The sequence below is a fragment of the Panthera onca genome, chromosome A1, assembly GCF_046562875.1.
Source record: "Panthera onca isolate mPanOnc1 chromosome A1, mPanOnc1 haplotype 2, whole genome shotgun sequence".
NCBI classification, from domain to species: Eukaryota; Metazoa; Chordata; class Mammalia; order Carnivora; family Felidae; genus Panthera; species Panthera onca.
This window is the reverse complement of record NC_138339.1, coordinates 148,186,669-148,214,020: the sequence shown is the minus strand read 5'-3', so window position 1 is coordinate 148,214,020 and position 27,352 is coordinate 148,186,669. Positions and strand designations below refer to the sequence as shown.

At 50.0% G+C, this 27,352-nt stretch overlaps 1 protein-coding gene across 1 annotated transcript in view; it reads left to right on the top strand.

Annotated features, from left to right (window-relative positions):
- The window catches only part of ADAMTS2 (ADAM metallopeptidase with thrombospondin type 1 motif 2), a 243,032-nt gene that overhangs the window by 130,384 nt on the left and 85,296 nt on the right, over window positions 1-27,352 (top strand). The window contains exon 4 of the mRNA XM_060636396.3: window positions 11,570-11,772. Coding sequence (XP_060492379.1) covers window positions 11,570-11,772 — 203 coding nt within the window. The remainder of the gene's footprint in view (window positions 1-11,569; window positions 11,773-27,352) is intronic.

The following is a 27,352-nucleotide window of genomic DNA, read 5'->3' as shown; positions in this document are numbered from 1 at the left end:
TTGCCCAGCAGAGGCTGGGGCAGTTCTGGGGGTAGGGACAGGGGAACCTGGAAAGCACACTGGCCTTGGAGTCCAGGGCCTACCCAGCACAGAGACCATTAAGCTGAATTTTCTTCTAGCAGTTTTGTGATTTCAGTTTCATCGTCCCAGGCCACCAGTCCACCGGGAGTTTGCTTTTGTTTACCATCCGAGGTCAGGGTTTGATCTTTTCCTCCATCTATAGCCAGTTGTCCCAGTGTCATTAAAAAGAGAAACCACTTCTCTCCGAAACCAGCTTGCTCCCCTCTCCTCTTCCCCTGCAGTGAGCAACCATTCTAAGGTGCTCAAAGGGTATCCTTTGGTCAGTGTATTATTTTTTAAGTTTTTTTTAAAGTTTATTTGTATTATTTTTTAAAATGTTTATTTACTTTTAAGATAGAGAGACAGAGCGTGAGCAGGGGAGGGGCAGAGAGAGAGGGAGACACAGGATCCAAAGCAGGCTCCAGGCTCTGAGCTGTCAGCACAGAGCCCAATATGGGGCTCAAACTCACAAACCGTGAGATCATTACCTGAGCTAAAGTTGGATGCTGAACCTACTGAGCCACCCAAGTGCCCTTTAAGTTTATTTATTTATTTTGAGAGAGAGAGAGAGAGAGAGAGAGATCACAAGCAGGGGAGGGGCAGAGAGAGAGAATCCCAAGCAGGCTCTGAGCTATGGTTGTGGTGCCGATGTGGGGCTCAAACCCATGAACTGTGAGATCATGACCTGAGCTGAAATCAAGACTCAGAGGCTTAACCAAGCCACCCAAACGGGCCCCAGTCAGTGTCTATTTTTGCAAAATCAGTGTTGCTCCTTGCTTGGGTCTGTATGTGTCTAACTGGCATAAATGGTGCTGTGTTGTACAGCCCGCCATGTCTCACTTTCTGCATTCAGCCATGTTTCTGAGATCCATCTGTCCTGTATGTTGATGTCAAACCTCTAACATCCATGTAGCACTGTGTGGGGTGCACCTGCCTCATTTTGCCCCTCCTCCTGCCCTCTGATGACAGCCACGTTGTCTCCAACTCCCAGAAACCTGTCCAAGCAATGCTGCTGTGAACAGCTCTCAATTGCTTCCTTAAGGACCTGTGTGAGCATGCCTGTCTGCACACCTTGTCCAGGGCAGCGAAAAATGGCCCACAGGGGAAGGGTCGCTATATCCTGTCTTTACGCAGTGGACCCAAAAGTGACATTACTGGCCACCCGGTGCTCTTACACATAATTGACTGAATGGTGCCAGGTTGCCAGAATGTCCACACCTGCTTCATGTTCACCATTTACCAAACCCCTGCTTTCAAATTGCTACCCTGTCATTTACTAATTTCATTTACTGTTTTATTATTTGATGAGCTATTTACAGCTTACATATAAATGAATATCAGAAATGATATTAAATTAATATTAAAACTGGAAAGCAAGCACACACAAGCTCTGCAACGAGAGAGCAGCACTGCCCCCGCTGGACAGAGGCTCCAGGAGAGGGTGAGGAGAGCACTCTCCGGGTCATGGGCTGACTTCCCCTTTGCTGGGAGCTGACAAGGCCCCTTCTAAGGGGAAGTGGCAAGCAAGGTCACAAGGGAGTCTGGGGAAACACAGGGCTCTCCACAGCCGGGTGCCTGGCAAGGCTGAGGTGTGCACCAGGCACCAGACAGAAGTGTGGTCAGAGGGAATGGCCTGCCCTGTACTTTCCACTTTCGAGCCCGCCATGTCCCTCTGGCTCTTGGGGAAAAGCTAAGAACTTCCAGGAGTGATACGTGTGTCCTCAGCAGAGCACGAGGAGAGAGACCCTCAGCAGCACATAGATGAGAATCTGGACCAAGCTCTCCTGGGTGTTCTGTCTTTGGGTTAAGAGGATGGTCCAGTGGAAATGTGGTGGGGGGACCTGTGTCTTAGCGATGACCGTCTGTCTCTTGCATCACATGGAGGCAAGACTGCTCAGCTGCCCTCCACATCTGGTGCAGAACTGCTGTCCTGGGATCACTTTTTACCATCCTCCAAGGGATTCCCTCTTCATTTTTTTTATTGGGTCTCCTGCTCCCCCCATCTCCAGTCTTCCATTTTCTTGATTGCCCCTCTTGTTTTGAAGAAATGTGACTTTCAGTAGCTTCTTGAGAAGAGGTGCTGGGCAGATAAAACTTTAGAGAGCTGACACGCCTGGAAATGTCTTTATTTCACTTTCATACTTGCTGGAGAATTTGTTTGGGTATAGACTTTTAGCTAGGAAGTAATCTTTCTTCGGACTTCGAAAGCTTTGCTCCATTGTTGTCCTGCTTTGAATTCAGGGAAGACTAAAGCCATTCTGATTCCAATCCTTTGTTCCCTCTTATGTATCTGCTTCCCCCAGTGCCCTCCTATGCCCTGTGAAAGTCTGTAGAATTTTCTCTGCGTTCTGAAATACCATGGTGATGTGCCGTGGTGCAGTTCTGTTTTCATCTGTGTTTTGAGTACTAGCTGGGCCCTTTCAATCTGGCAAACACCTTCCCATTGTGAGGAATTTTCTTGAATTATTTCATTAATTCTTTTCCTGTCTATTTTCCCTTTCCTCTCTTTATGAAGTTTCTATTGTATGGATGATACATCTCCAGTCTGGTCTTCTAATTTTCTTAACTTCCCTCTCCTGATTGTTCAAGTCTCTTTGTTTCATTGTTTTACTTCCTGGGGGATTTCTCAACTTTATCTCCCTAGTCTTTCCACTGAGTTTGTCATTTCTGCTGAAATGGTTTTAATTTCAAAGGACCCTTTTTATTGTTCTCATCCTGTCCTTGTTCTCATACTATCCTTGTATATCTTCTCCTAGCTCTCAGAGGTTATTGATGATGGGCTGCCCCCACCTTCCTGTATCGTCTCTTTTCCCCCCACTTTCCTGTTGTTTGGTTGTCTGCCTCTTCTTGGTCTCCATCTGCCATGTCTGGAGTTTCCCCGGGAGAGCCAGTGATCCCTGGCTAGCTATTCATGTGTAACGTTGGGCAACAAAAGAAATGACTAGGAGCTTGAAACATGTAGGCAGGGGGAACTGTGGACAGTGATACTACCTTTTGGTCTTTTGATCAGATTCTGTAGAGAAGACCCCTCCCAGTCTCCATCCTGAGGGGTAAAGGCCTGACCTCTAGAATACTGGGGTGAATTGTGGAAGGGAGTTAGTGCCTCAGCATTGATTTAGTCCTCCTGGTTTTAGTTTGGTGCCTATGCTCTCAAATATACCTGGTGCCTGCAGCCCACAGACCCTTTTCCACCTTTCTGAGAGGGAACGAGCTTCCAGACCAATACCAGTGTTAGTTGTCAGGGCTGTCACAAGGGCACAGTATATGGGCAGGGCATTTGGCACTAGCCACCAACTGGTCCTGCTTATTTCAATCCTGTCTTCACTCCCACTCCCAGAAGTGCTTGGTGCCTTTGGTGGATTTTATGATGTAGACTAGAAGAGTCTCTTGGTTTTTCTCATTGCCAGCTTGGGATTCAACTTTCTCTGATATAGTAAGTCCATTACTATGAGACCATCTGCTTTCCAGCCTCCAACAGTTCTGTTAGTTTTTCCTCTGCTGCTCTCTGTGTCCTTGTAGCCTTGTGATTTAAAAAAAAAAATCACTTTACTAAAGTTGTAATGGGATTCCAGGAAGGAGCTAAATTGGTTGTATATGTTCAATCTATTATTTTACCCAGAAGCCCCTCATGTGTTTGGATCTGTTTTTGGACTTTGTATTTGGTACCATTGATCTGTCTTTCATGACAGCAATGGTCTATGTACTAATATTTTGTAATACTAAAAATTAGCATATTAAACATATAAAGAACATAAACATATCTTGTAATATGTTCTGTTAATTTGAAAGGTAAGTACCCCCGAGGGATGCCTGGGTGGCTCAGTCAGTTAAGCAACTGACTGGCTCAGGTCATGATCTCACGGTTCATGGGTTCAACCCGTGTCGGGCTCTGTGCTGATGGCTCAGAGCCTGGATTCTGCTTCAGATTCTGTGTCTCCCTCTCTCTGCCCCTCCCCTGTTGCTGCTCTGTCTGTCTGTCTCTCTCTCTCTCTCAAAAATGAATAAACATTAAAAAAAATTTTTTTAAATGTAAGTACCCCCCATTATTATTATTTTTCAATAGTTTCAAGATTTTTCTGGCTTTTTTTCCCTTCTAGCCTTCCAGTTATATCTTATTTTGTTGGGTTTTAATAATTCTTTGATGGAGATTGTGTTACATTTGTAGATTGATTTGGAGGAGAGTCAAACTTGGGTATTTTATTGGGTTATTTATTTAATTGTGTTAAATTTGTAGATGGATTTGGAGGAGAATCAACTTGCCGTCCAGGATAGCATTGTTGTGTCTCCATTTATTGAGGTCTTCCTTTGTATTTGGGGGGAGTTTCAGACTATATTTGACTACTCATTGTGTGGTCTTTATACATTCATTCCTTTTTATTCCTAGATATTTCATGGGCTTTGTTGCTGTATTTGAGAAGCCCTTTTGCCCATTCTCTTTCTTAGCTAGAAAGAAAGGCACTGGCCTTTGTGTACATATTTTACATCAGATGAGAAGTATCTATTCCTTGTAGGCTTGGTAAAACTGTCCTATAAAACCCTCTAGGTTTTTCTTTGACTAGTTTTTCAGTTTTTCCTAAGGTTTATTCAGGTTTCCTAAACTGAGCCAGCGATTAGACTTTATATCCAATATCTAGTGTAGGCTTATTGAAACTGTATCTTTAATTTCTGGTGTTTGGGGTTTGAGGGCATTTCCTCTTCTTGTTTTCTTTGATTTTCTCTCTGTGGTGGTGGCTATGGACATGACTTTTGGGTTTTCTTGCTGTCCTAATACATAGTCAGATTTGGAACGTGTTCCACGTGTGCTTGAAAGGGGCACGTTTTCTTGTTGTTAGGGCTTCAGCTAGGTTGTCTCAGTAATGCAGATCCCCAACAGCCCTACCTCATGTTAGACTAATCCATCTATTGTTTTCTGGAATAAATGTATAAAAATGCACATAGAACTGCAATTTGTCTATTTTTCCTTGGATCAGGTTGAAGCTTTGTTAGGTTTCATATCTTTTATATCTTCTCAATGAATTGCTGATCAGTTTGTCCCATTAATGCCTTGGGTTATATTTCATCTCATAAATACTGTTTTACTTTGCTTTTTTTGGTTGTTGTTGGCAATCACATGGTCCCTCTATTGTTGCACCATTCTTCTGAAGGCCCCTGGGTCTTAGCTGTGTCTTGGGTAAGCAGTGCATTTTATCTTAGCTGTGTCTTGGGTAAGCAGTGCATAGCTGGATTTTGTGCCAGCTCATTTTTGCTCCTGCTCCCCCAACCCAGCCCTGCTCCACCTGCCTCTTCTCCCAGCCCCACTGCTGGCCCCAAGCACCCTCCCATTGCCTCTCTGCCCTGACTCCTTTCCTTCCCAGCCCTGCTGTGACTTGTAGGGCACTCAGGAAAGCGAGGCACCCAGGACCCATGGCTCCTGTCTTCCAGGGGGCCTCTCTCTGAGGCGGGAGAGGACCTTAGGGCCCAGCAGATTCACAGATGAGATTGGAACCACAAATGGTGGTGTGTTTTATGAAATAAGAAGACAAGATGCTGTCAGGGAGATGTTGGGGGAGGGGAGAGCCTATTTTAATCAGGATGAAATAAACCTAGTCCCCCTGAGGAGGTGACATTTCAGTTGACATGTGAAGGATGAGAAGGAGCAGGTCCAGTGAGAAATGAGGGTACAATCATTCCATGGATAGAGGACAACAGTCTTCTCTTGTCACTGAGAAGGGTGTTCTCAAGACTCCGTGCACTCCATCCCCCGTAGATGTGCAGCCAGCTCTGTGGGGGAGGCAGATGGGGACCAAACGTGTCCCTGAGGCCAGTGCTGGAGGGCCATGGACCCCTTTCCCTGTGGGCCTTTTGGAGGACCCTTGCTGGGCTTGATGGGCAGCGCCAACTCTGAGCTGGAGTAGCAGCAGCAGAGAGGGCATCCCAGGTGAAGAGGTCAGCGTGGCAAAGTCCTCCCTGTGGGATTTGCAAAGCCCCAGGACAGCAAACACACAGGCGCCCTTGAACCTACAGAACCAGCATCTACCACACGATGCTTCTGAGCCCTTTGCAGACTCAGGACCCAGGGTCTCTCTTCTCCAGGTTAAACGTTTTTGTTTCTGCCAATTTCAGTTTCCCCAACCCATCCCTCAGTGCTGGCAAAGTATGGGGACCGCTCTGGGGCGTGTTAACAACATTGGATCCCATGGCCCTGGGCTGGGCCCCAGCTCCTCCTGGGCTGAGTGGCTTGTCTAAGTCACTTAATCTTTCTGCTCCTGGGATTCCTTGATGCTAAACTGGGGACAGTAATGAGGACAGTGGGGAGCCTCCTCCTTGCAGTGGGTATCAGATGGCTGCTGGGGTGGCAGAGCTTTGTCCCTGTCCCCACCCCCAAATGCGGGGCTTGGTGCAGGCAGTACCCTGTGCTCCATGGGCTGTGGGTGAGCTCGGCCTCTGCGACCCACTGATTCCCCTGGAGGGCGGGTGCTTGGGCATTCCCTGGATGCAATTCGGTTTCCCCTTCTCCCGTCCTGTCCCTGATTCTCTGAGGCATCCTGCCTGATCCCTTCTGGAGACTCTAAAACTGGGGACAGCTCTTGGAAGCTTCTTGCCTCGTCATCCTTTGCCTGAGACATGAGCAAAAAAAGCCCTAGCTGCCATGCAGAAGAAGGGTTCCCCCCAGCACAGGGAATGCCAGGAACCCAAATCCCCGTTGTTAGGCACTAGAAAGATAGGGTCCTGCCACAGATGCCTCCAGTCAGGGGAGCCTTGGCCTGCAGGGATCCTGGCTTCTTCTGTCTACCGTAGAGCAGCCACCCGTGGGGACCAGCAACTTCTCATGGGGAAAGGCTGTGTACAGAGGGCAACAGGAGCCAGAGCAGGAGATGGGCAGCTCTGACAGCTTGTTATCCTGGTCTGAGCCAGTAATGACGGATGGAACAAAGGGCTGGGTGAGCTCTGTGTCACTGTGGCTTCATACATGGGCTGTAAGCATGCAGGAGCTCCAAAGGGAGGAGGGGAGAGTGGCCAGGAGCCCACCTCCAACCCTGAGGGACCAGGAGGAACAAAGGCCTTTAGGCCAGGTAAGCAACCCGGTGCACAGGGACAGGCCAGGAAGACCAGTGTTGGTGTCAGGGGATTACTAGGCAGTTGACCCAGGATCAGACAGGAGCCTGCCACTCGTCCCTCAGGGGGCCACAAATCCCTACAGTGGGACTTGGCTTGAGCAACAGGCCTGCTGAAACCAGGATGGGGTCTCTGCACGGCCTGGGCTTCAGGATGGAGCCCGTTGTAGGGAAACTGAGGAGACATCTAAGATTGACAGTGGAAGAGATTTCAGCCTGGCCTCTGGGTCCTATCAGTGCTCATGTGGCCCTAGGCCTAGGGACTTGGCAGACACTGCTGATCTTGGGGATGTGTTCCCGTAGGTCTTGCCAGGTCTGAGCAGGGCTGAGGCTTCCAGAGGCAGGGGTGTCACCTGTTTCTCCCCATTGGCACTTTGACCTTTGGTTTTGGGGCATCCCTACAGGGCTTGGGGCTTGGGGGAAGGTATTCTAGAACGTCCAAGTCATCCCCCAAATACTCATGATCCAAGTAATAACTATAACAGTAATAATTATGCTTGAGGTGAAATTGGCATTTCTGTTGTGTCTTTAGTAAAGGTTGCTGTTTTTCATGGACCTGAAACATAAATTTTGCTAAAAACTGTGCTTGCCTGGCAGATCTGGCTACAAGATGTGTCCCAGCCAGCTCTGGCCAAGAGGCAGCCCCTTCAACCCTCCCACCCATGGGGAACATTGGGAGGGGTCACTGCATGACAACTCCCAGGATCAGGGGCACACTCTGATGCCTTTGGGGGCCAGGAGGGCAGTGACAGCAGCAGGTCAGGTGGCCTGGGGACATGGGCCCCATGTGTCCCACCTCTAGGCATGGCTGTCGATCCACAGCCCAGTGTTACCTGCCCATCACTTGCCCCCAACCTGTGACCCCCCTGTCCTAATTCCTCAAGAGATGGCTCTTCTAGATTTTAACACAAAATCTCCCAGTTCTGAAATACTGTCAACCCAATGAGTTATTTTTAAAATGTCATGTGAGGGGCGCCTGGGTGGCTCAGTCGGTTGAGTGACCGACTTCGGCTCAGGTCATGATCTCACGATTTGTGAGTTCAAGCCCTGCGTCAGGCTCTGTGCTGACAGCTCAGAGTCTGGAGCCTGCTTCTGATTCTGTGTCTCCCTCTCTCTCTGCCCCACCCCCACTCATGCTCTGTCTCTCTCTGTCTCAGAAATAAATAAACATAAAAAAATCTTTAAGTAAGTAAGTAAATAAATAAATAAATAAATAAATAAATAAATAAAATGTCATGTGGCCCTAATAAGCACCTCTATGGCTGGTTTCACCTAGGGACCACCCATCAGTGACCCTGGGCTTGACAGGGGCAGAGGGTAACATCGAGCCTCTTCCCCAGGGAAGAGGTTTTTTTTTTTAATGGAAATTACCATTTTTCTGCTTCCCAAGGTGGTTCTGAAGGTGAGCTGTCCCTGCTTGTTGGAAATGCAAAGAAATAAATGTGTAAAAATAGAGTAGCAATTCCTCAAATCCCCTGTCAGACTTAAGTAGCTGGTGTCTCCTCTGGGAGCGGCAAGGATGGCCCTGAATCATCCCCAGACAGCCCAGCAGGATGATCAGCTCTGCACAGGCACTGCGTGCAGGCCCGCCCTCCCCATCCCTGTCTCCACCCCTGGAGGGGCCCCTGGCCAGCACCTGCCATGTGTGCGTGTGTGCGTCAGGGTGCACAGGGGGACATGAGGACCCCGGGAGGGACAGAAATGCAAGCAGTCACTTGGCCCTGGCCTGACTTAGTCCTCTGTTCTGTCAGAGCCCTCCCCTCTCTGCTTCTCCTTCATCTCCTTTACCTCCCTCACCTCTGCTTTCCCTGCTTGGTGTCTGTCCCGTGGCCAGGTGGCAGGTTTGTGCCAGCAGGTGCAGGGGGAGTCCCATCAGTCTTTCCATCTGTGAGATGGGGACAGTGATGGGATGCACACCACAGGGGCCTGTTTGTCAGCCCTGAAGAGGAGACATATGCACAGGGCCAAGTGGCGGGGCGGGACCAGATGGCAGGCTGCCTCGCCTGAGTCTGAGCTGCTTTCAGAGTCCCTATGCCACCTCCAGCATCTGCTCTGCACCACTGTGACGTGGAGGGAGTTCCTGCTCCTGTCTGGAGGAGGCAGCAGACGAGAGGCTTTAGGGACAAGTGAGAATTATTCTGGAAGACTCTTTGTGGACAGGTGGTGCTGCAGGGGAGCTGGGCTCTCAGCCCCACCTTCAGCTACAGGGGCACCAGGGTCCAGACACCACACCCTGGGTTGTTGGTGTCATGATGACTTGAGATCCCAGGCCAGGATAACAAGCTGTCAGAGCTGCCCATCTCCTGCTCTGGCTCCTGTTGCCCTCTGTACACAGCCTTTCCCCATGAGAAGTTGCTGGTCCCCACGGGTGGCTGCTCTACGGTAGACAGAAGAAGCCAGGATCCCTGCAGGCCAAGGCTCCCCTGACTGGAGGCATCTGTGGCAGGACCCTATCTTTCTAGTGCCTAACAACGGGGATTTGGGTTCCTGGCATTCCCTGTGCTGGGGGGAACCCTTCTTCTGCATGGCAGCTAGGGCTTTTTTTGCTCATGTCTCAGGCAAAGGATGACGAGGCAAGAAGCTTCCAAGAGCTGTCCCCAGTTTTAGAGTCTCCAGAAGGGATCAGGCAGGATGCCTCAGAGAATCAGGGACAGGACGGGAGAAGGGGAAACCGAATTGCATCCAGGGAATGCCCAAGCACCCGCCCTCCAGGGGAATCAGTGGGTCGCAGAGGCCGAGCTCACCCACAGCCCATGGAGCACAGGGTACTGCCTGCACCAAGCCCCGCATTTGGGGGTGGGGACAGGGACAAAGCTCTGCCACCCCAGCAGCCATCTGATACCCACTGCAAGGAGGAGGCTCCCCACTGTCCTCATTACTGTCCCCAGTTTAGCATCAAGGAATCCCAGGAGCAGAAAGATTAAGTGACTTAGACAAGCCACTCAGCCCAGGAGGAGCTGGGGCCCAGCCCAGGGCCATGGGATCCAATGTTGTTAACACGCCCCAGAGCGGTCCCCATACTTTGCCAGCACTGAGGGATGGGTTGGGGAAACTGAAATTGGCAGAAACAAAAACGTTTAACCTGGAGAAGAGAGACCCTGGGTCCTGAGTCTGCAAAGGGCTCAGAAGCATCGTGTGGTAGATGCTGGTTCTGTAGGTTCAAGGGCGCCTGTGTGTTTGCTGTCCTGGGGCTTTGCAAATCCCACAGGGAGGACTTTGCCACGCTGACCTCTTCACCTGGGATGCCCTCTCTGCTGCTGCTACTCCAGCTCAGAGTTGGCGCTGCCCATCAAGCCCAGCAAGGGTCCTCCAAAAGGCCCACAGGGAAAGGGGTCCATGGCCCTCCAGCACTGGCCTCAGGGACACGTTTGGTCCCCATCTGCCTCCCCCACAGAGCTGGCTGCACATCTACGGGGGATGGAGTGCACGGAGTCTTGAGAACACCCTTCTCAGTGACAAGAGAAGACTGTTGTCCTCTATCCATGGAATGATTGTACCCTCATTTCTCACTGGACCTGCTCCTTCTCATCCTTCACATGTCAACTGAAATGTCACCTCCTCAGGGGGACTAGGCCTGAACTCTAGTCCAGGGTGGGCTCCAGGCCTGGTGGGAAAGGAGAAGAGAACCAGAGCAGATGCCACAGCTGTGCTGACAAGGAGATGCCATTTTGGGCTCCTGGGCCTGACAGAGTTCCAGGCCCCTGGGACCCTCAGCTGAGGCCCCTTGGACCCTCTCTCCCACCCCAGGCAGACTGTGGAGTCCTTATCCCTGCACAATTCAGTCAGGCAACCACCCATCTCCTCAGCCTGTGACAAGGAGTAGACACAATTTACCGGAGAGAGAGAGGGGAGAGGAGTGCCCATGGGTGGTCTTGACCCTGCACAGGTGTGAGTGGGCCTTGCCTAGAGATGAGGGGCCTTGCTTCAGTGGAAGCAAGTTCTGGGAGAGGAGCTGCCTAAGGAGATGCTGTGGGACACACACCACCAGGGCTGGCCCTTCGTCTCCCTGGTTTTAACGTGGTAGCCACACTGGGGAGACCAGCCTTTGGGCACCTGGGCGGCCCTTCTTGGGTATTCAAGTGTGTGAATGGATGGAAAGAGCTGGCTGTGGTCATGCACACTCCTAGCTGGGCAGCCCAGCTTCTTGGCCTCTCCATTCACTGCTGGATTCCAGGCCCGGTCTCTGTGATGGCCAAGGAGTTGGTTTGCATGCTGCTGGGTCTGAGCCCACTTGACACTCACTCTGCCCTCTCTGAATCTCTGTTTGTTCCTCTGTAAAATGGGGACAGTTCAGGTGCTTCAATAAGGTAATGGCCAGGCTGGTGCCGAGTGGTATTCAGGTGGGGTTTTGCCGTGTTTCAATGTACCTGGCAAGCCTGGGCTGCTACTGCAGATTGTGTCCTCTGTCCTTTCAGGGCCCCCCCCGGGCAGCCTGGATAACCTCAGCCGTGCCCTGGGTGTCCTGGAGGAGCGTGTCAATGGCTCGAGGCGCAGAGCGAGAAGGCACGCTGCAGATGGTGACTACAACATCGAGGTTCTGCTGGGTGTGGATGACTCTGTGGTCCAGTTCCATGGGAAGGAGCATGTGCAGAAGTACCTGCTCACGCTCATGAACATCGTAAGTGGCAGTCGGTGGTGGGGTGGAGCAGTGGGGCTGCTGGAAAGGTCACCATATCAGCCTGTGGGCAAGACCTCCCAGGACCCCAGTGCAGAGGTAAGTCAGGGGCAAGAGGATTTGAACGAGCCAATTGCTGGGCAGAGAGACCCCTGCCCATCTGTCCACCTTCCTCTCTACCTGCCTTACGTGAGTCATCGACCCTCTGGAACTCAGCCCTTTCATCCCCAAAGTGGGGCCAAAGTCAGGTTTGCAGAGCATATTTTATTTTAATTAATTAATTAATTAATTTTGGAAAGAGAGACAGAGTATGAGTGGGGGAGGGGCAGAGAGAGAGGGAGACACAGAATCCAAAGCAGGCTCCAGGCCCTGAGCTCTGAGCTGTCAGCACAGAGCCCGATGTGGGGCTTGAACTCGTGAACTATGAGATTATGACCTGAGCCAAAGTAGGACGCTTAACAGACTGAGCCACCCAGGTACCCCAAGCATATTTTATTTTGGAGACTGTTGTCGTGTTTAACCTCATCTCGTTTTTGAAAAGTGCCTTTGATGTAGTAATAATAATTATGATAATAATAATAATAATAATAACAATGAAACAACCACGATGGCTACGATCATTGAGCTCTTACTGAGTGACTGTGTGCCAGGCCCCTGTAGGCATGCATTATCTTAGGCAATCCTCACACTAATTCTGCAAGACTAGTAGATATAAAATCTTGCCTGCCTTGAACATATGTGCTCTTCCCCAAGAATTACACTGCCTTCCAACCCGGCTGAAAGTCCTGCTGAAGGAAAACTCTCTGTTTTCCATACTCACACCAGCTCTTCTGACACCATATGTGTGGGTTTTCCATAACAAGTGCTCCCGACACTACCCAGAGTTAGCACGGACCCCACGGGGTAAGGGCTCAGTCCCACAAGACTGGCCTCACTTCGGATGCCACTCACAAGTCCTGGGTTGTCACCTGTACAACCTGGTCAGAAGACCCAACCAGCCGTAAATCAAGGGTTCCCATGACCCCCTCCTCGGGTTCAACTGTTTGCTTGGTTCGGTTCACAGAACTCAGGAAAACCCTACTTACTGTCACTGGTATATTATAAAGGATGCAACTCAGGAAGAGTCAAAGAGATGCATGGGGCAAGGTAGGTGGGAAGGGTTGACAGCTTCCCTGCCCTTTCCGGGCACACCACCCTCCCAGCACCTCAGTGTGTTCACCAACCTGGAAGCTCTCAAAACTCCATGGTTTACAGTTTTTCTGGCAGTGTTATTGGCCATGGTGATTCGGTCGTCTTTCTCCCTAGGAGCCTGGGGCGGAAGTAGGGGGGGCAGTGCTAAAAGTTCCAACCTTCTGATCACCCAGTTGGTTCCTCTGGCAACTGGCTTCCCCCATCCTGAAGCCATCTAGGTCCCACCAAGAGTCACCTCATTAGCATAAACTCAGGTACCCTTGAAAGGGGCTTATTATGAATAATAAACTTCTCCTGTCACCCCTGTCACTTGGAAATTACAGGGTTTAGGAGGTCTGTGTCAGGAACTGGGGGGAAGAGACCAGTAGATATTTATTATTATGTCACACTTGGGTTAGTTAACTCCTAGCCCCACCATTAACCTGGTGTGAAGGGTCCCTCTGTCACACATACCTGGTGCTGCATGAGCCAGTAGGAGGAAGTCTAGAATTTTTCTCGGTTTTGCCAGTTAACTTCAGTTTATTCATTTCCACCTTTGTGATCTGACTGTATCCCAACTTTGGGTAATAGGATGGTTTGGTTAGTTTCTTGAAAAGCCTGAGGAATACAAAAATTCCTAAATTGAAATGTATTTTATCATAGCCAAAGAAAAAAGTGTTTTATGACATAAATTGGAGGAGCTGAGGAACAGTAGTTGGGTCGCGTCTTTTTTCCCTGTAGCACCCAGCAAGCATTTATTGGACACATGCTTGTCCCAGGGCATGGCAGACAGCCTGGGGCTCAGAGACAAGGGGGGGGGGATGTCTGCCCTTCTAATCTGAGCTCTGCCTCCCAGTGTAGTCAGGGAGATGAGGCACCCTGTTTGAGTGTGTGTTGCCCTGACAATTAAGACCCTATAAGGCACTGTGTCCTCATTTAGGGCTGTGCACACCCAGGACAGAGTCCCTAGGGGCTGATGGAAGTCATGCCCCTTTGGTGGTCTTGGGGAGGAGGGAGATGGAGAAATCATGAATAAGTGAGAAAGGATGACCTTCCAGGGCAACGCTGTCCAACAGAACCTTCTGCAGTGCTGAGAATGCTCAAAATTCTGCCCTGCTCAATGTGGCAGCCACTAGCCAACCTTTGAGCACTTAAAATGTGGCTGGCACGATGGGAGAACTGAACTTTTACCTTATTTGATATTCAGTGGAGTTTTAAAATTTTAACTTAAAAATATTTTTTAAAAGTTTACTTATTTATTTTGAGACAGAGAGAGCACAAGCAGGAGAGGGGCAGAGAGAGAGAGGAAGAGACAGAATCTCAAGTAGGTTCCACATTGTCAGTGCAGTGGGTCTTGAACCCATGAAACCATGAGATCATGACCTGAGCTGAAATCAAGAGTTGGACGCTTAACTGACTGAGTCACCCAGGGGCCCTAAAATTTTTTTTAATTGTGGTAAAATACATATAAAGTTTACCACCTTCACAATTTTATTTTTATTTTATTTTATTTTTTCTAATTTTTTAACGTTTATTTATTTCTGAGAGACAAAGACAGAGCATGAGTGGGGGAGGGGCAGAGAGAGAGGGAGACACAGAATCTGAAGCAGGCTCCAGGCTTTGAGCTGTCAGCACAGAGCCTGATGTGGGGCTCGAACTCACCAACCGTGAGATCATGACTTGAGCTAAAATCAGTCACTTAACTGACTGAGCCACCCAGGTGCCCCTACATTCACTATTTTAAAAGTGTATAGTTCATTGGGGTGGTTAAGCGTCTGACTTAGGCTCAGGTCATAATCTCATGGTTTGTGGGTTGGAGCCCTTCGTCGGGCTCTGTGCTGACAGCTCAGAGCCTGGAGCCTGCTTCAGATTCTTTGTCTTCCTCTCTCTCTGTGCTCCTCTCGTACTCACACTCACTCTCTTGCCTTCTCTCTCTCTCTCTCTCTCTCTCTCTCTCTCAAAAATAAATAAACATTTAAAGAAATAAAGTGTGCAGTCCTGGGACATTAACTATGTTCACACCACTGTTGAACCATCCCTAACATCCATCCACCAGAACTCTCATCTTGTCCCCATTAAACACTAACTCCCTACTCTCCCCTCCCCTGGCCCCTGGAAATCACCCTTCTACTTTCTGTCCCTGTGGTTCTGACTAATTTAGTTACCTCATATAAAAGGAGTCATATGGTATTTATCTTTTTGTGACTGGCTTATTTAACTTAGCATAATGCCTGCAAGGTTCATCCATGTTGTGGCATGTGCCAGAATGTCCTTTTTAAGGCTGAATACAATCCCCTTGTGTGCATCCATTGCCTTGTGTTTATTCGTTCATCTGTCAATGAGCACTTGAGTTGCTTCTGCTTCTTGGTTATTGTGAGTAATGCTGCTGTGCATGTGGGTGTACAAATATCTCTTCATGTCCCTGCTTTTCAGTCTTTTGGAGTATATACCCAGAAGTGGAATTTCAGGATTATATGATAGTTCTATTTTTTTTTAACATTTACTTATTTTATTTTTGAGACAGAGACAGAGACAGAGACAGAGAGAGTGCTCAGGTGAGCAGGGTGGGGAGGGGCAGAGAGAGAGGGAGACACAGAATCTGAAGCAGGCTCCAGGCTCCGCGCTGTCAGCACAGACCCTGATGCGGGGCTCGAACTCACCAACTGCGAGATCATAACCTGAGCCGAAGTCAGACGCTTAGCTGACTGAGCCGCCCAGGCGCCCCTAAGGTAGCTCTATTTTGTATTTTTTGAGGAACCTCCATACTGTTTTCTGCAGCAGCGCACCATTTTACATTCCTTCCCAGCAGTGCCCGAGGGTTCCAGTCTCTCTACATCCTCACCAACACTTGTTATTTTTGATAGTAGCCATCCGGTGGGTAAATTAATTCATTCGTAATTCATTGACATTTGGATTTAGATCACCATTGTGGCTAGTGGCCAACCTATTGGACAGTGGCCCTGAGACCCGAGGGTGCTGGCTCACCTGGAGCTGTAGCCGGAGCCCCAACTGGCCCTAGAAGGCCTGGCCAGGGCAGATCTCCCTCTCCCTGTGAGTACACAGCTGGTTATGGGGCTTCCCAGCCCTGGAGCCAAACCAGCAACGTGGAGGACAGATGTGGCGGCAGCTGGCCCGGACTGCGCTCCAAGTGAGGCATTTGGTCAGCTGTGAGGACAGCCACGGCCAGGGCGGAAACACTTCCAGTGTCTGAGGCATAGGGGCCCCACCCTGGACAGACACAGCCTGTCCCCTGAAGAAGACCATAAAGACCCTGGGAGGGGGGTCTGGTGGGGGTTCTGATGGCAGGGACCCAGAGAATGAAGGCTCTGAGGAGGAGCAGGGGCCGAGGTGGATGGGAGGCGGGTATGGCTGGACCCTGGCAGCTCTAAGCTGGGCTGTTTTCTATCGTTCAGGGTGATACTGCTGCACAGATCCCTTTGGGGCCTCTTTGCAGCAGAGTCTGGGCTGGGATGTGGGTCCTGGTGTGACATAGACATTTCAGGTTCTTCAGATATCCATGTGCTCTCTTCTTCCCTCCCAATTACCAGCCTCCCTTGTACCTAATTTGGAGCTGTGTGGCTAATTTTCTCTAATGGTCTGTGTAGAAGGAAGTGATGTGTCACCTCTTGGCCAAGGCGATTAAGAGCCAGTGTGTCCCTTCCCTCTGTTTCTTTCCCTAACACAGTGACCTTGGAAGCCATATATCCCAGTAAGTGCAGGTACAGAACGAGGCAGGACCACCCAACCTCTGCTGGCCTGTGATGTGTATAAAGAAACACATGCCAGCTTTATTGTGTTAGCTACTGATGTGGTGGAGACTTTGTTATGCAGCAGAGCTCATCCTGGGCTAACTGATACACCTGGCACTTGATCATTCTGTCAACAACTGTTCATTGGGCATATCCTGTATGTCAGGCAAGGGGTATAGCTGTGAGCACAACAGGACACAGCCATAGCTTGCATTCTGGTGGGGAGCACAGACAATATTCAAGTGAAAATCAAAAGAGGTAATTTCAGATAAGGACAATGAAAGAAATAAAATAGTGAGGTGGAGAAAGGAGAAGGGCTGGGAAATGTGGGCCACTTTATACAGGTGGTCAGGAAGGACATGCACAGAAAGTAACACTGCAGCTAAGACTTGAATGATATTGGATGACTGTGGGAAGAGGCAGGATGGAGTGTTCAGAGAGAATGGACCGGTGTAAAGGCCCTGAGGCAAGAATGAGGTCAGCACATTTGAAGGTGTGAGAAAGGGCTGGTGTGTGGGGAACAAGGGGCCCAGGTAAGAAGGGAAGTTGCAGATGAACAAGGCCAGTCACTGGATGTTGAGAGGGACTTGGATGTGACCCGAAGGGCAGTGGGAAATCTCCAGAGGTGCCACTTCCTTCCTGCATTTACGGGCAAAGACATTTTATTCGTAGGGAAGTGGAAATTAATCAATCCATCCCTCTCTCTATCCAAGACTCTCTGGAGGGTGAAAAGGGTTGTAAATGTTTGCTGAACATCACAAGAGTCACCTCAGTGCAGAAAAGATCCTACGGCATTCAGACCTCTGACCCCCACCAAAGCACTCAGCACCTCCTGCCAGGTCCAGTTTCCTTCCTTTCCTCCCTAAATCTAGAAACTAACGTTCCTTGTTTATTAAAAGATACTCTATTTGGGGGTGCCTGGGTGGCTCAGTCGGTTGAGCATCTGACTTTGGTTCAGGTCATGATCTCACTGTTCATGGGTTCGAGCCCCACGTCAGGCTCTATGCTGACAGCTTGGAATCTGGAGCCTGCTTCAGATTCTGTGTCTCCCTCTTTCTCTGCCCCTCCCCCCCCCCCTCTCTCTCTCTCTCTCTCTCTCTCTCAAAAATAAATAAATTTTTAAAAATATACTGTATTTAACAGAGACAATAAATTATTTATGATGGAAAATGAGAATATAAATCCGGCAGGAATGTGAATGTCTTCACTTACCGATTATTGCCTATTACCTCATTTTAACGGTGGCATCACATTGCATCACATAGCATGCCTTTTATGTAACCGATTATTGACATGACATAGTCACATAACAAAATTTATTTCCCTATTAGATGTCAGACTGGACACTAGCTGTAATGAACACCCTTACAGCTAAATCTATCACTCATCCATTACTGTTTCCTTAAACTGAGTCCCTAAAAGTGCAGTGCCTGGTCAACAGGTATGGGCATTTTAAAGCTTTCTGTGCCAGAATGTTCTCTGTTAGGATTTCACCTATTAATGCTCCACTGAGCAAATGCCTGTCTCCCCTCCTCCTCCTACCACTGAGTCCTTTTTAGCTATGGTAATTTGAAAGCAATGCTGGGATATACTTTTTGTCTTTAAGTTGTATTTATTTGATGGTAATGAAGTTGCATCTATAAAAATATATATGTACTTTAAAACAGCAATCATCTTACATGTTTAGTGTTGGCCTATTCATGTTCTTTATTCTATGGGGACATTAGTTTCTATCTTGTTAATTTGAAGAACATTTTATATTTGAATAGGTTCACTTTTTGTCTGTCAAGTGGGTGGAAAATATTCCCTGTAATTCTGTTTTTTGCCCTTTGTTTTGTTTTGGGGCAGTTTGCTATGGTTTACATTTTTGTGTGTAGTGGTGTCCTGAGATCTTTCTCTCCTTGGGTTTTCCCTTGGGTGCCATGTTTGGCACTTCACACCCTCCCCCAGAAGTTAATCTTCTAGAGCTTTGCTCTGGTCACCCTGGCAGACTCCCGTGACTTCTTGTCAGCAGACCGTTTCCCAAACTCGTGGCCCTACACTAACCACCTGGCTATTCTTGCTGAGTTCAGCCACATCAGAGACCCAGAATGTCTCTGATTACCAAACTCCTGGGGCCCAGGGCAGAATGAATGTGTGGCTCTCTTGTTTGGAGATCAGGAAAAAGTGCCCTTAAAGGTAGATATAAAGGCTTTTTCCTTTTTCCTGTGATCTCTGTCTCTCAAATTGTCAAGATTTAAAAATTGTCTACTGATTGTCACCGTAAACAATGAAAAATTAGAATTTTAAAGTATTATCATGAATTTTACCAGTTACCTTTATATTGTAAAAAGCTTATTTTATTTTATATTATCTTTGTTTTTTAAATGTTTATTTCTTTATTTTGACAGAGAGAGAGAGAGAGAGAGAGACAGAGAGAATGCACGTGCGGGCACATGCCCCTTTGCAGGGAAGGGGCAGAGAGAGGGAGAATCCCAAGCAGGTTCTGTGCTGTCAGCATGGAGCCTGACTCAGAGCTTGATCCCACGAACCGTGAGATCGAGACCTGAGCTAAAGTCGGAGCTTTAAGCATCTAGCGTCTAAAGCGTCAAGAGTCAGACGCTTAACTGACTGAGCCACCCAGGCACCCCGTACAAAGCTTATTTTATTTTATTTTATTTTATTTTATTTTATTTTATTTTATTTTATTTTATTTATTTTTTAAACGTTTATTTATTTTTGAGACAGAAAGAGACAGAGCATGAATGGGGGAGGGTCAGAGAGAGAGGGAGACACAGAATCCGAAACAGGCTCTAGGCTCTGAGCGGTCAGCATAGAGCCTGATGCGGGGCTCGAACTCACGGACTGCAAGACCATGACCTGAGCTGAAGTCGGACGTTTAACCGACTGAGCCACCCAGGCGCCCCACAAAGCTTATTTTAAATGCAGATATTACAGCATTTAACTTGGATGCAGAATCACCAAAATTAAACAGACTTGTGTTTCATGGCTCATGCCCGGAGGGTGCCAGAAGTTCACACAAAACACAAGCCAGACTCAGAACAGTTGGAAGGAGGAAGAGAGGAGCCCCCAGGAATGGAGCCAGTGGAGGGAGTGCTCTCTTAGAAGCAGATTATCACAGGTGCCCCAGGTCATAGCCAGCAGCAGGAGATATGCCCTCTGGGCCTGACAGCTGCTTTGTTCCCTGACTGCTGCCCCTGGAAGAGCACATCATGCCCTGGTATGGGGTGGGGATCTGGGGACATTAAGCCTGGCATCTCCCCTTCCCTCAGGCCCACTGCCCCAACCCAGGGCAGATGGTCAAGGCTCTTTACACCTTAGCAACTGGATGGGGGTGCCCAAGAGACTCGCCTCCACTGAGACCCATGTGGGGCTGCCTTGGGTGGGACCACCACTGCCATGTCCTGGCCCGAGAGACCACGGGGCATGTGCACCCACCTTGCGCCTGCATGCAGGCCCCTGCCCAGGGCAGAGAGTGGCAGTGATCACAGGGTGGGGAGTGGGAGGCTGAGACCTTGTCCTGTGGAGTTGGGACCACTCGTGAGCCAAGGCCTCACTATCCTGTTGGATTTTACTTACAAAACACAAATTCAAAAGTGAAATGATGAGGAATGTCAAGACAGCAACCTCAGAGCGTTAAACCCCAAGTGCAGGGCCCTTCTGGATATGGGCCCTGGTTGCTGGCCCATGAACTCAGCAACATGAGCCCTGCACTGAGACCCCGCAGCCCAGCCCAACCCTCTCCAGACACCTGATGTGGCCTGTGCTCCCTGCTTCGGGCCCCATTCTCCATGGCCCTTCTCCATCCTCTGCTTGTCCAGAGGCTCTCAGCCCAAAGCTACACTGACTCTCAGCTTTCTGTCCAGATGAAGAAGGCTGTGCCTGAGAGAGTGCTGGGGCCAGATTACTGGCAGTGGCCTCGTCCTCTGGGGCCCTCACACTGGTTTTTAGCTCCCAAATTCCAGAGGCTCAAAGGTTGCTAGCAAACCCAGGATGAGGCCCTGTCCTTTTGGCCTCGGGTCCTTAGCCTAGTCAGAGAGGCTGTGAAGCCCCACTGAGAGCTTCTATCCACTGCTTGTGGGAGGAAGGGTCTCCTTCCCAGCGCTGGGAGGGCTGTAAGGGCAGAACTGTGAGCCGTGAGCAGATATGTGGCCTGTCCAGCCAGGCTGGCTCCTCCAGGCCCCATTGCCACACCGCCGCTGGGCCCCACCTGGGCTCCCTGCTTAGATGTGGCTCTCCCGCAGCCAGCCTCCCTCTGCCGCATCCCATTCCTGCTCCTCCCAGCCTTCAACCCTGGCTCATGCTGTGGCTCCTCTGGACCCAGCCTTGGGAATGAGGAGCTTCCCTCTACCCAGGACTCCCCTCTTCTACGGGCTCTCCTGGTGCACTGGAAACCACTGTCCTGTTTCACCCTTTCTCCTTAGAAACATGCTCCCCTCTGTGTCTGGTGCTCCCAAGCTAGGCTGCAGTCAGCACACCTGAACACACCTGCTGGGTGTGTAGAGGAATCACCACATTTTCACAGACCTGCTCTGCCAGTGCCTGACTGGTCTCTGCCTCCAAACTTGGTGTGTGACAGCGTGTGCCTGGATGCAGCCCCCATGCTCACGTCACGTCCAGTTACCTTGCTAGGCACAGATGGTGGTTTTTCTCCTGGCTCCGGTGAATGGGAGGCCAGGGACAAATACCTTTGGAGGAGACTAGAGCCATGATTCAAGTAACATGTTTACGTATGCATTTTGAAAAGTAAAGGGGCACCTGGGTGGCTCAGACTTCAGCTCAGGTCATGATCTCACCGTTTGTGAGTTCAAGCCCCGTGTCGGGCTCTGTGCTGACAGCTCAGAGCCTACAGCCTGCTTCGGATTCTGTGTCTCCCTCTCTCTCTGTGCCCCTCCCCACTTGCACTCTCTCTCTGCCTCTCTCAAAATAAATAAACTTAAAAAAAAAAGTAAAGTAACATTTGTGCCAAAACTTTAACAAATCTACACCTTGGGGCCAAGACCCAAAAAGCCTTCTCATGTGGGTTATTGCCTTTAGCTAAAGCACCAAACAATCCTGCTCTTCCCTGAGACACCAAAGGCCTTGATGGGATCTCAGTGTCCACAAAGACCTACAATTTCCTATCTGAGCTGCTGGTCTGATTGTACTCCTTGTGGATGTGGGTGAGGCTGACCATTGCGTTGGGTGATGGCTTGCCCCAGAAGGTGGCCCACGATCCTCTTTACCTTTGGGTATGTCTGCCAGAGGCCGCCGAGGCCGTCACTGCCTGCCCTGGAAGTGCCACTCTTTTTGGATGGCAAACATTTTAAAACATCAATTTTATGTTAAACTAACCTTGGGCGTGTTACTATTGAGTTAAAGCAAAATTCACAGCAGCTTTTCCAGATAAACAGAGATGCTAAAGTAAGGTTGCCAAAAATATAACCCAAAGGCCAAATCTGGCCTGTCATCCTTTTTTTTTTTTTTTTTAATAAAGTTTTGGGATATAGCCACACCTGTTCATTTGTGAATTGTCTGTGGCTGCTTTTGTGCTCTAATAGCAGAGCTGAGTAGCTGGGACGAGGATATGTGGCCCAGGAAGCTGAAAACAGTCACTCACTGGCTGCTCATGAAGTATTTGGTTATCAGGCTCTAAAGAAATCTTCTATGTGCTCTGTGCGCGCCTTGAATTGTGGCCCCAGCACTCTAGAGTTGACATTCACATACCACCACATCCATACACTGGGTATACTTATTAGTGAAGCACTTGGTAGAGAATGAGGACCAGCTTCAGAGTCAGGAACAGCTGTATCCTAACCCTGGCTTTTACCTACCTGGCAAAGCTCCTGCCTCGCCCTGCTCTTGGTTTCTTCATCTTTGAACCTTCCACACACTCTGAGAACCCATAAAGTCTAGTGAAGTCCCTAGGAGAGAAGGTTCCCCTCACCCTTTTCAGCTCTCCAGTCTTCTGCAGCTGGAGCAGCCCTTTCCTGCAGGCCATCATCGGGGAACTTGCCCTTGAGCCAAGCTTCACCCCTCTTCCTGCTCAGACCTGAGCCCACCCCCAGCCCCACCCTAGGCTTGCCAGCTCTGTGGACCTGTGGGGTAACTTTGGGGACTCCTTTACAAGCAATTAAATGAGCTGGTCATTATAACCATTTTAAAACAGCAGAGTAGGAAGAGCAGATTTCTGAGCAGACAGAGCCGTCTCTCCCAGCTGTGTTAACTGCTTATGTTCTGGAAGAATTCCTGAGCCCCCAAAGCATCTCTTCTGCTGAGGCAGACACACTCTTTAAGCCTACTGAGAACGTGTGCTCCAAAGAAACTTCCATGCTTTCATAATAGAGGCCATATCCTTTGACCTTCCCCCCCAGCACGGGGACAATCCTCTGTACAGTATGTTCTTAAACAATTTTTGTTGAATGAATGATCTCTGTCTGTGCCAGGATTCAGATATTTTTCCTCTTTTCTTTTCTAATTTAATCCAGAAATTGGCCTGGGTTTACCAAAGCCTTGCCAGGGTTTGCAAACAATCAAAGGCATACAAGCTCCATTTCTCACCAACTTCCAAGAATGTTGGGGCCGTGTGGCAATGGTGAGGAAGGCAGTGGCAGGGACAAGAATGTTTTCTGCTGATCCCCCGGGGGAGGGGGGGGTGTCCTCTCGTGACCAGGCCACGGAGCTGCAAGCTAGCCAGGGCGAAGGCACTGCCCCAAGTCCCCATTCACGTGTCTCTGGCTCTGGGTCCTGGGAAAGAGAAAAACATCTCTGAAACTGGACACTGAAACCTGGTTCTCTTAAGTTGGAGGGGAGTAGGCAGAGCTCCCAGGCAAAGGGGGACACGTTTGGGTTTGGCCATAGCACAGGGTGGGAGTTCCCATGGCCGCTCAGCAGCTCCCCAGGTCCCGGGGTCTGCTCGTGTCCTGGGCTGCAACAGGGCATTCTGGCCACCATTCTGGCTCCTCATGTGTGTCCTACTGGCCTGAGAGCATGGCCCTGTGCGCTTCTAGGAGATAGAGCTATCAGGGCAAGCGCTGTGCATGAGGCTGATAGAACGCTTAAGAGAGGATACGTGTCATGGCTGACAGAATCAGGCAGGGAGGCATTGGCCCAGGTGAAGGTGGCTGTGGCCAGTACGGGGTGGTGGGGATGGGGTGACAGGAGAGGGCACGTCCCCCAGAGATCCCCTCCTGGGTCCCCCTCACTTGTGGTCATGGAGGAATGAGCAGACCTGCTGTTGCCAGCTTTGTTTTTTTTTTCTTCATGAGAAGCTGGAAATCCAAGTTTTATGGGAAATCTAATTATTTTTCAATGTCAGCAACAAATTGAAATTAAGACCTCACACTGCACAAGTGAATCAGAACACGACCGCAAGACACAAGTCTGGCTGGTCAGCTGGTGGATGGTTCCTTCTGGCCAGGAAGAAAGGAGGCACGGCCTGCCCTGCTGTGTCCTGTGATGGGGGATAATTAGTGCCACCTCCCAGTGCTGTCGTGAGCGTGACTCGAGTTAAACACCAGGAAAGTGCTTTTAGCAGAGTGCGGGGCCCATGGAGGGCATCCCACGAACACGAGCTAGTCCTGGCTTTGTGTTTGTGCATTGGGTGCTCTCTGAACCCCTGGTCTAAACTGGGCCTCATTCTGGGCACTGGAGTACAGGAGTGAGCAGTCATGTCCCTGTGCTCAAGAAAGTTGGAGCATGGGAGGGGTGGGAGCAAGGAAGAGAAGAGTAATTGTACCCTGGTTAATACATGTGCTGATTGTGCAAATACAGGGCATTCTGGGTCACAGGGAAGAGTGCCTCAGATGAAGGCCACTTGAGCTGCCCTTAATGCAGAGGCTGGGGTTAATGAGGAGAGGAGCCTTGTGTATGCCGGTGTTGCTGCAGTGGTAGAACAGCATGTGCAAAGGCCCAGTGGCATTACCACATCACAGCATGGGGTTGGGCCCCGCTGGGGTGTATGGTGCTGGGATGAGGCAGGAGATGAGGTTGGCAAAGCCTTAAAAAAAATTTTTTTTTAATGCTTATTTTTGAGAGAGAGAGAGTGTGTGTGTGAGTGGGGGGAGGGGCAGAGAGAGAGGGAGGAGACACAAAATCTGAAGCAGGCTCCAGGCTCTGAGCTGTCAGCACAGAGTCTGATGCAGGGCTTGAATTCATGAACCGTGAGATCATGACCTGAGCTGAAGTCGGACGGTTAACTGACCGAGCCACCCAGGTGCCCCAAGGTTGGCAAAGCCTTTTGTCTCAGGCTAAGGGGCACAAAAAGGGATGATATCTGGGGTCCCTGCCATACTATGATAGGGGAGTGATTAAGTTAGTTTGGGGTCTAAAAAGAGAAACTTCTGTCTTTAAGAGTTTGGGGCTTATGCCTTCTGTTATTGGAAACACCAGTGTGAGGTGAGGAGACTGAGTTTTTATGCCTGGCAGCCCTGTGTGAGGAGTCAGTCACCTGTTGTGTCTACATTGTGCCTGGTGGCCTGTGAGTTCACTCTCCTGGACAAGGTCACTGAGGCTCAGAGAGGTCGGCTAGTGTGGCCAGGGCATGGCAGATGGGATTCACGTACAGGTGGGAAGATGGGCTCTTAGTGGGGATCTGGCCCAGGTGCCTGTCCCCTCCCTGCTGTTCTGGCCTGAAGAACAAGTGCTCCTGAATCCTTGAGGAAGAGCTGAGGTATGTTCTCACCTTGGATCTCTCTGATCTCCCAACAGCTATTGACATCACTTGCCCATGCCCCAGCCTGTTTTCCATCTACTTTCCCTCTCCTGGTGTTTTCTCTGGCCTTTCCTTCTATTGTGTCTTCCTGTTCTCTCTAAGATTTGCTCCCTCACGCAGTCACCCATTCAGTGCATGTTTACAGAGCTCTTGCCACATGCCAGACACAGCTGTAGGTGCTGGAATGTGGTGGTGAGGAAGCCTGGGCAGCAGTGGGGGGGGGGGGGGGGTCCTGCCTGCATGGAGCTCACATTCCAGTGAGGGTGGGGTGGGCAATAGACAGCCACCCCCCTCCCCAGCACTGCCACCCCCGCCCCCAGCCATGATGATGTAGGTGGAGAAAGTTCCAGAGGGGGAGGTACCATGGTCTGGCCTTACCTCCGCTTCTTCTTCCCTGAAGAGTGTGGCACCCTGCCCCCACCCCAGGGTTCTCCCCAACCCCCCTCCCCTCTCCAGGAGGCCTCCTGACAGCTGATATAGGAGTCTGGGAGCAGCTTGCCCTTGGTCTCCCTGGGGAGAGCTGATGGTTGTCAAAGCGGGAGTCAGTCATCGTGGACAAGGAGGGCCAGGCATCGTCACTCCTCGGTGACAGCTTGAAGCAGCTGCAAAGCTTGTCTCTGAAGACTCCAGCAAGGGGGTGACAGCTGAGCCGGAAGTAGAGAGTGTGGCACCACACTGGGCTCCTGGTCTGGGCTGGCTTGAGCCATCACTCTCAGCCTGCCCACTCTGTGCTGAGGTACAGTCGTGGGTCCTGAGGGGTCCTGCTCCCCTGCTGCAGGGGCACTTGGCGGTGTGTCTCAGGGGGATTAGGAGTTCATACAAAGGTGTCACATGCTTAATGTCAAATTCAGAGGGTCTGCTTACCTGATTTTCATGTTCCGCACCCAGCAAAGGGCCCAGCATATAGGTGTTGAGTAAATGTCTTCTGAGTAAATAAGTTGAGTGAGTGAATTCTCATAAAGTGACTATGGTCCTACAGACTCCCTTAAGTTTTTTTTTAATGTTTATTTATTTTTGAGAGAGAGAGTGAGAGCACGCAAGCAAGGGAGAGGCAAAGAGAGAGGGAGACACAGAATCAGAAGCAGGATACAGGCTCTGAGCTGTCAGCACAGAGCCCAACGCGGGGCTCAAACTCACAAACTGGGAGATCCTGACCTGAGCTGAAGCTGGATGCTTAACCGACAGCCACCCAGGCGCCCCCAGACTCCCTTAAGGCACAGACTCAGGGCGCCTGGGTGGCTCAGTCGGTTAAGCATCCAACTCTTGATCTTGGATTTCAGCTCAGGTCATGATCCCACAGTTTTTGTGAGTTCGAGCCCCACATTGGGCTCTGTGCAGAGCCTGCTTGGGATTCTCTCTCTCCCTCTCTCTGCCCTTCCCCTGCTCATGCTCTCTCTCTCTCTTTTAAAATAAACATTAAAAGAGAAAACATAGACTCTACCTGTCCAGGGAAAAGACATCCCAGTAGCCAAGGGTCCTTATCCCTTCTTCCTTATGACCAAAGCCTTTTCTCCACCACAGATGCTAGAAGTTTGAATCATCAGGTCATAAGGATGCATAGAGTTTAATTTCAACAGATTTGCTAACTTGCTCTCGAAAGCCTTTGCCCCAGTTCCCACTTGTGCTTCTGTGGGTGTGTTTCTCAGTTTCTCTGGGCCTCAGTTTCCCCACCGGTAAAACAGGGATAATAACGCTCACTTGCACGGTGTGGGACGTGAAAGGTAATGACATGAGGAAGTGTGTGGTCCAGGTTTTGGAAGGTCACCGCTTACCAACAAGGTGCCACAGTCATTCCTTGGTCAGTGACATCGGCCAAACCAGCTAGCTCTTGTCCTTGAGAAGCTTGGCTGTCATGGAGACACGCTCACCCTGCTTTAGGTCAGTAAGGAGGACAAGGGCCTCGGTAGCCTGGAGGCACAGCCCACACCCTCTGCCTGGCTGGCGAGAAGGTCACAGCAGAGAGGAGCCCTGA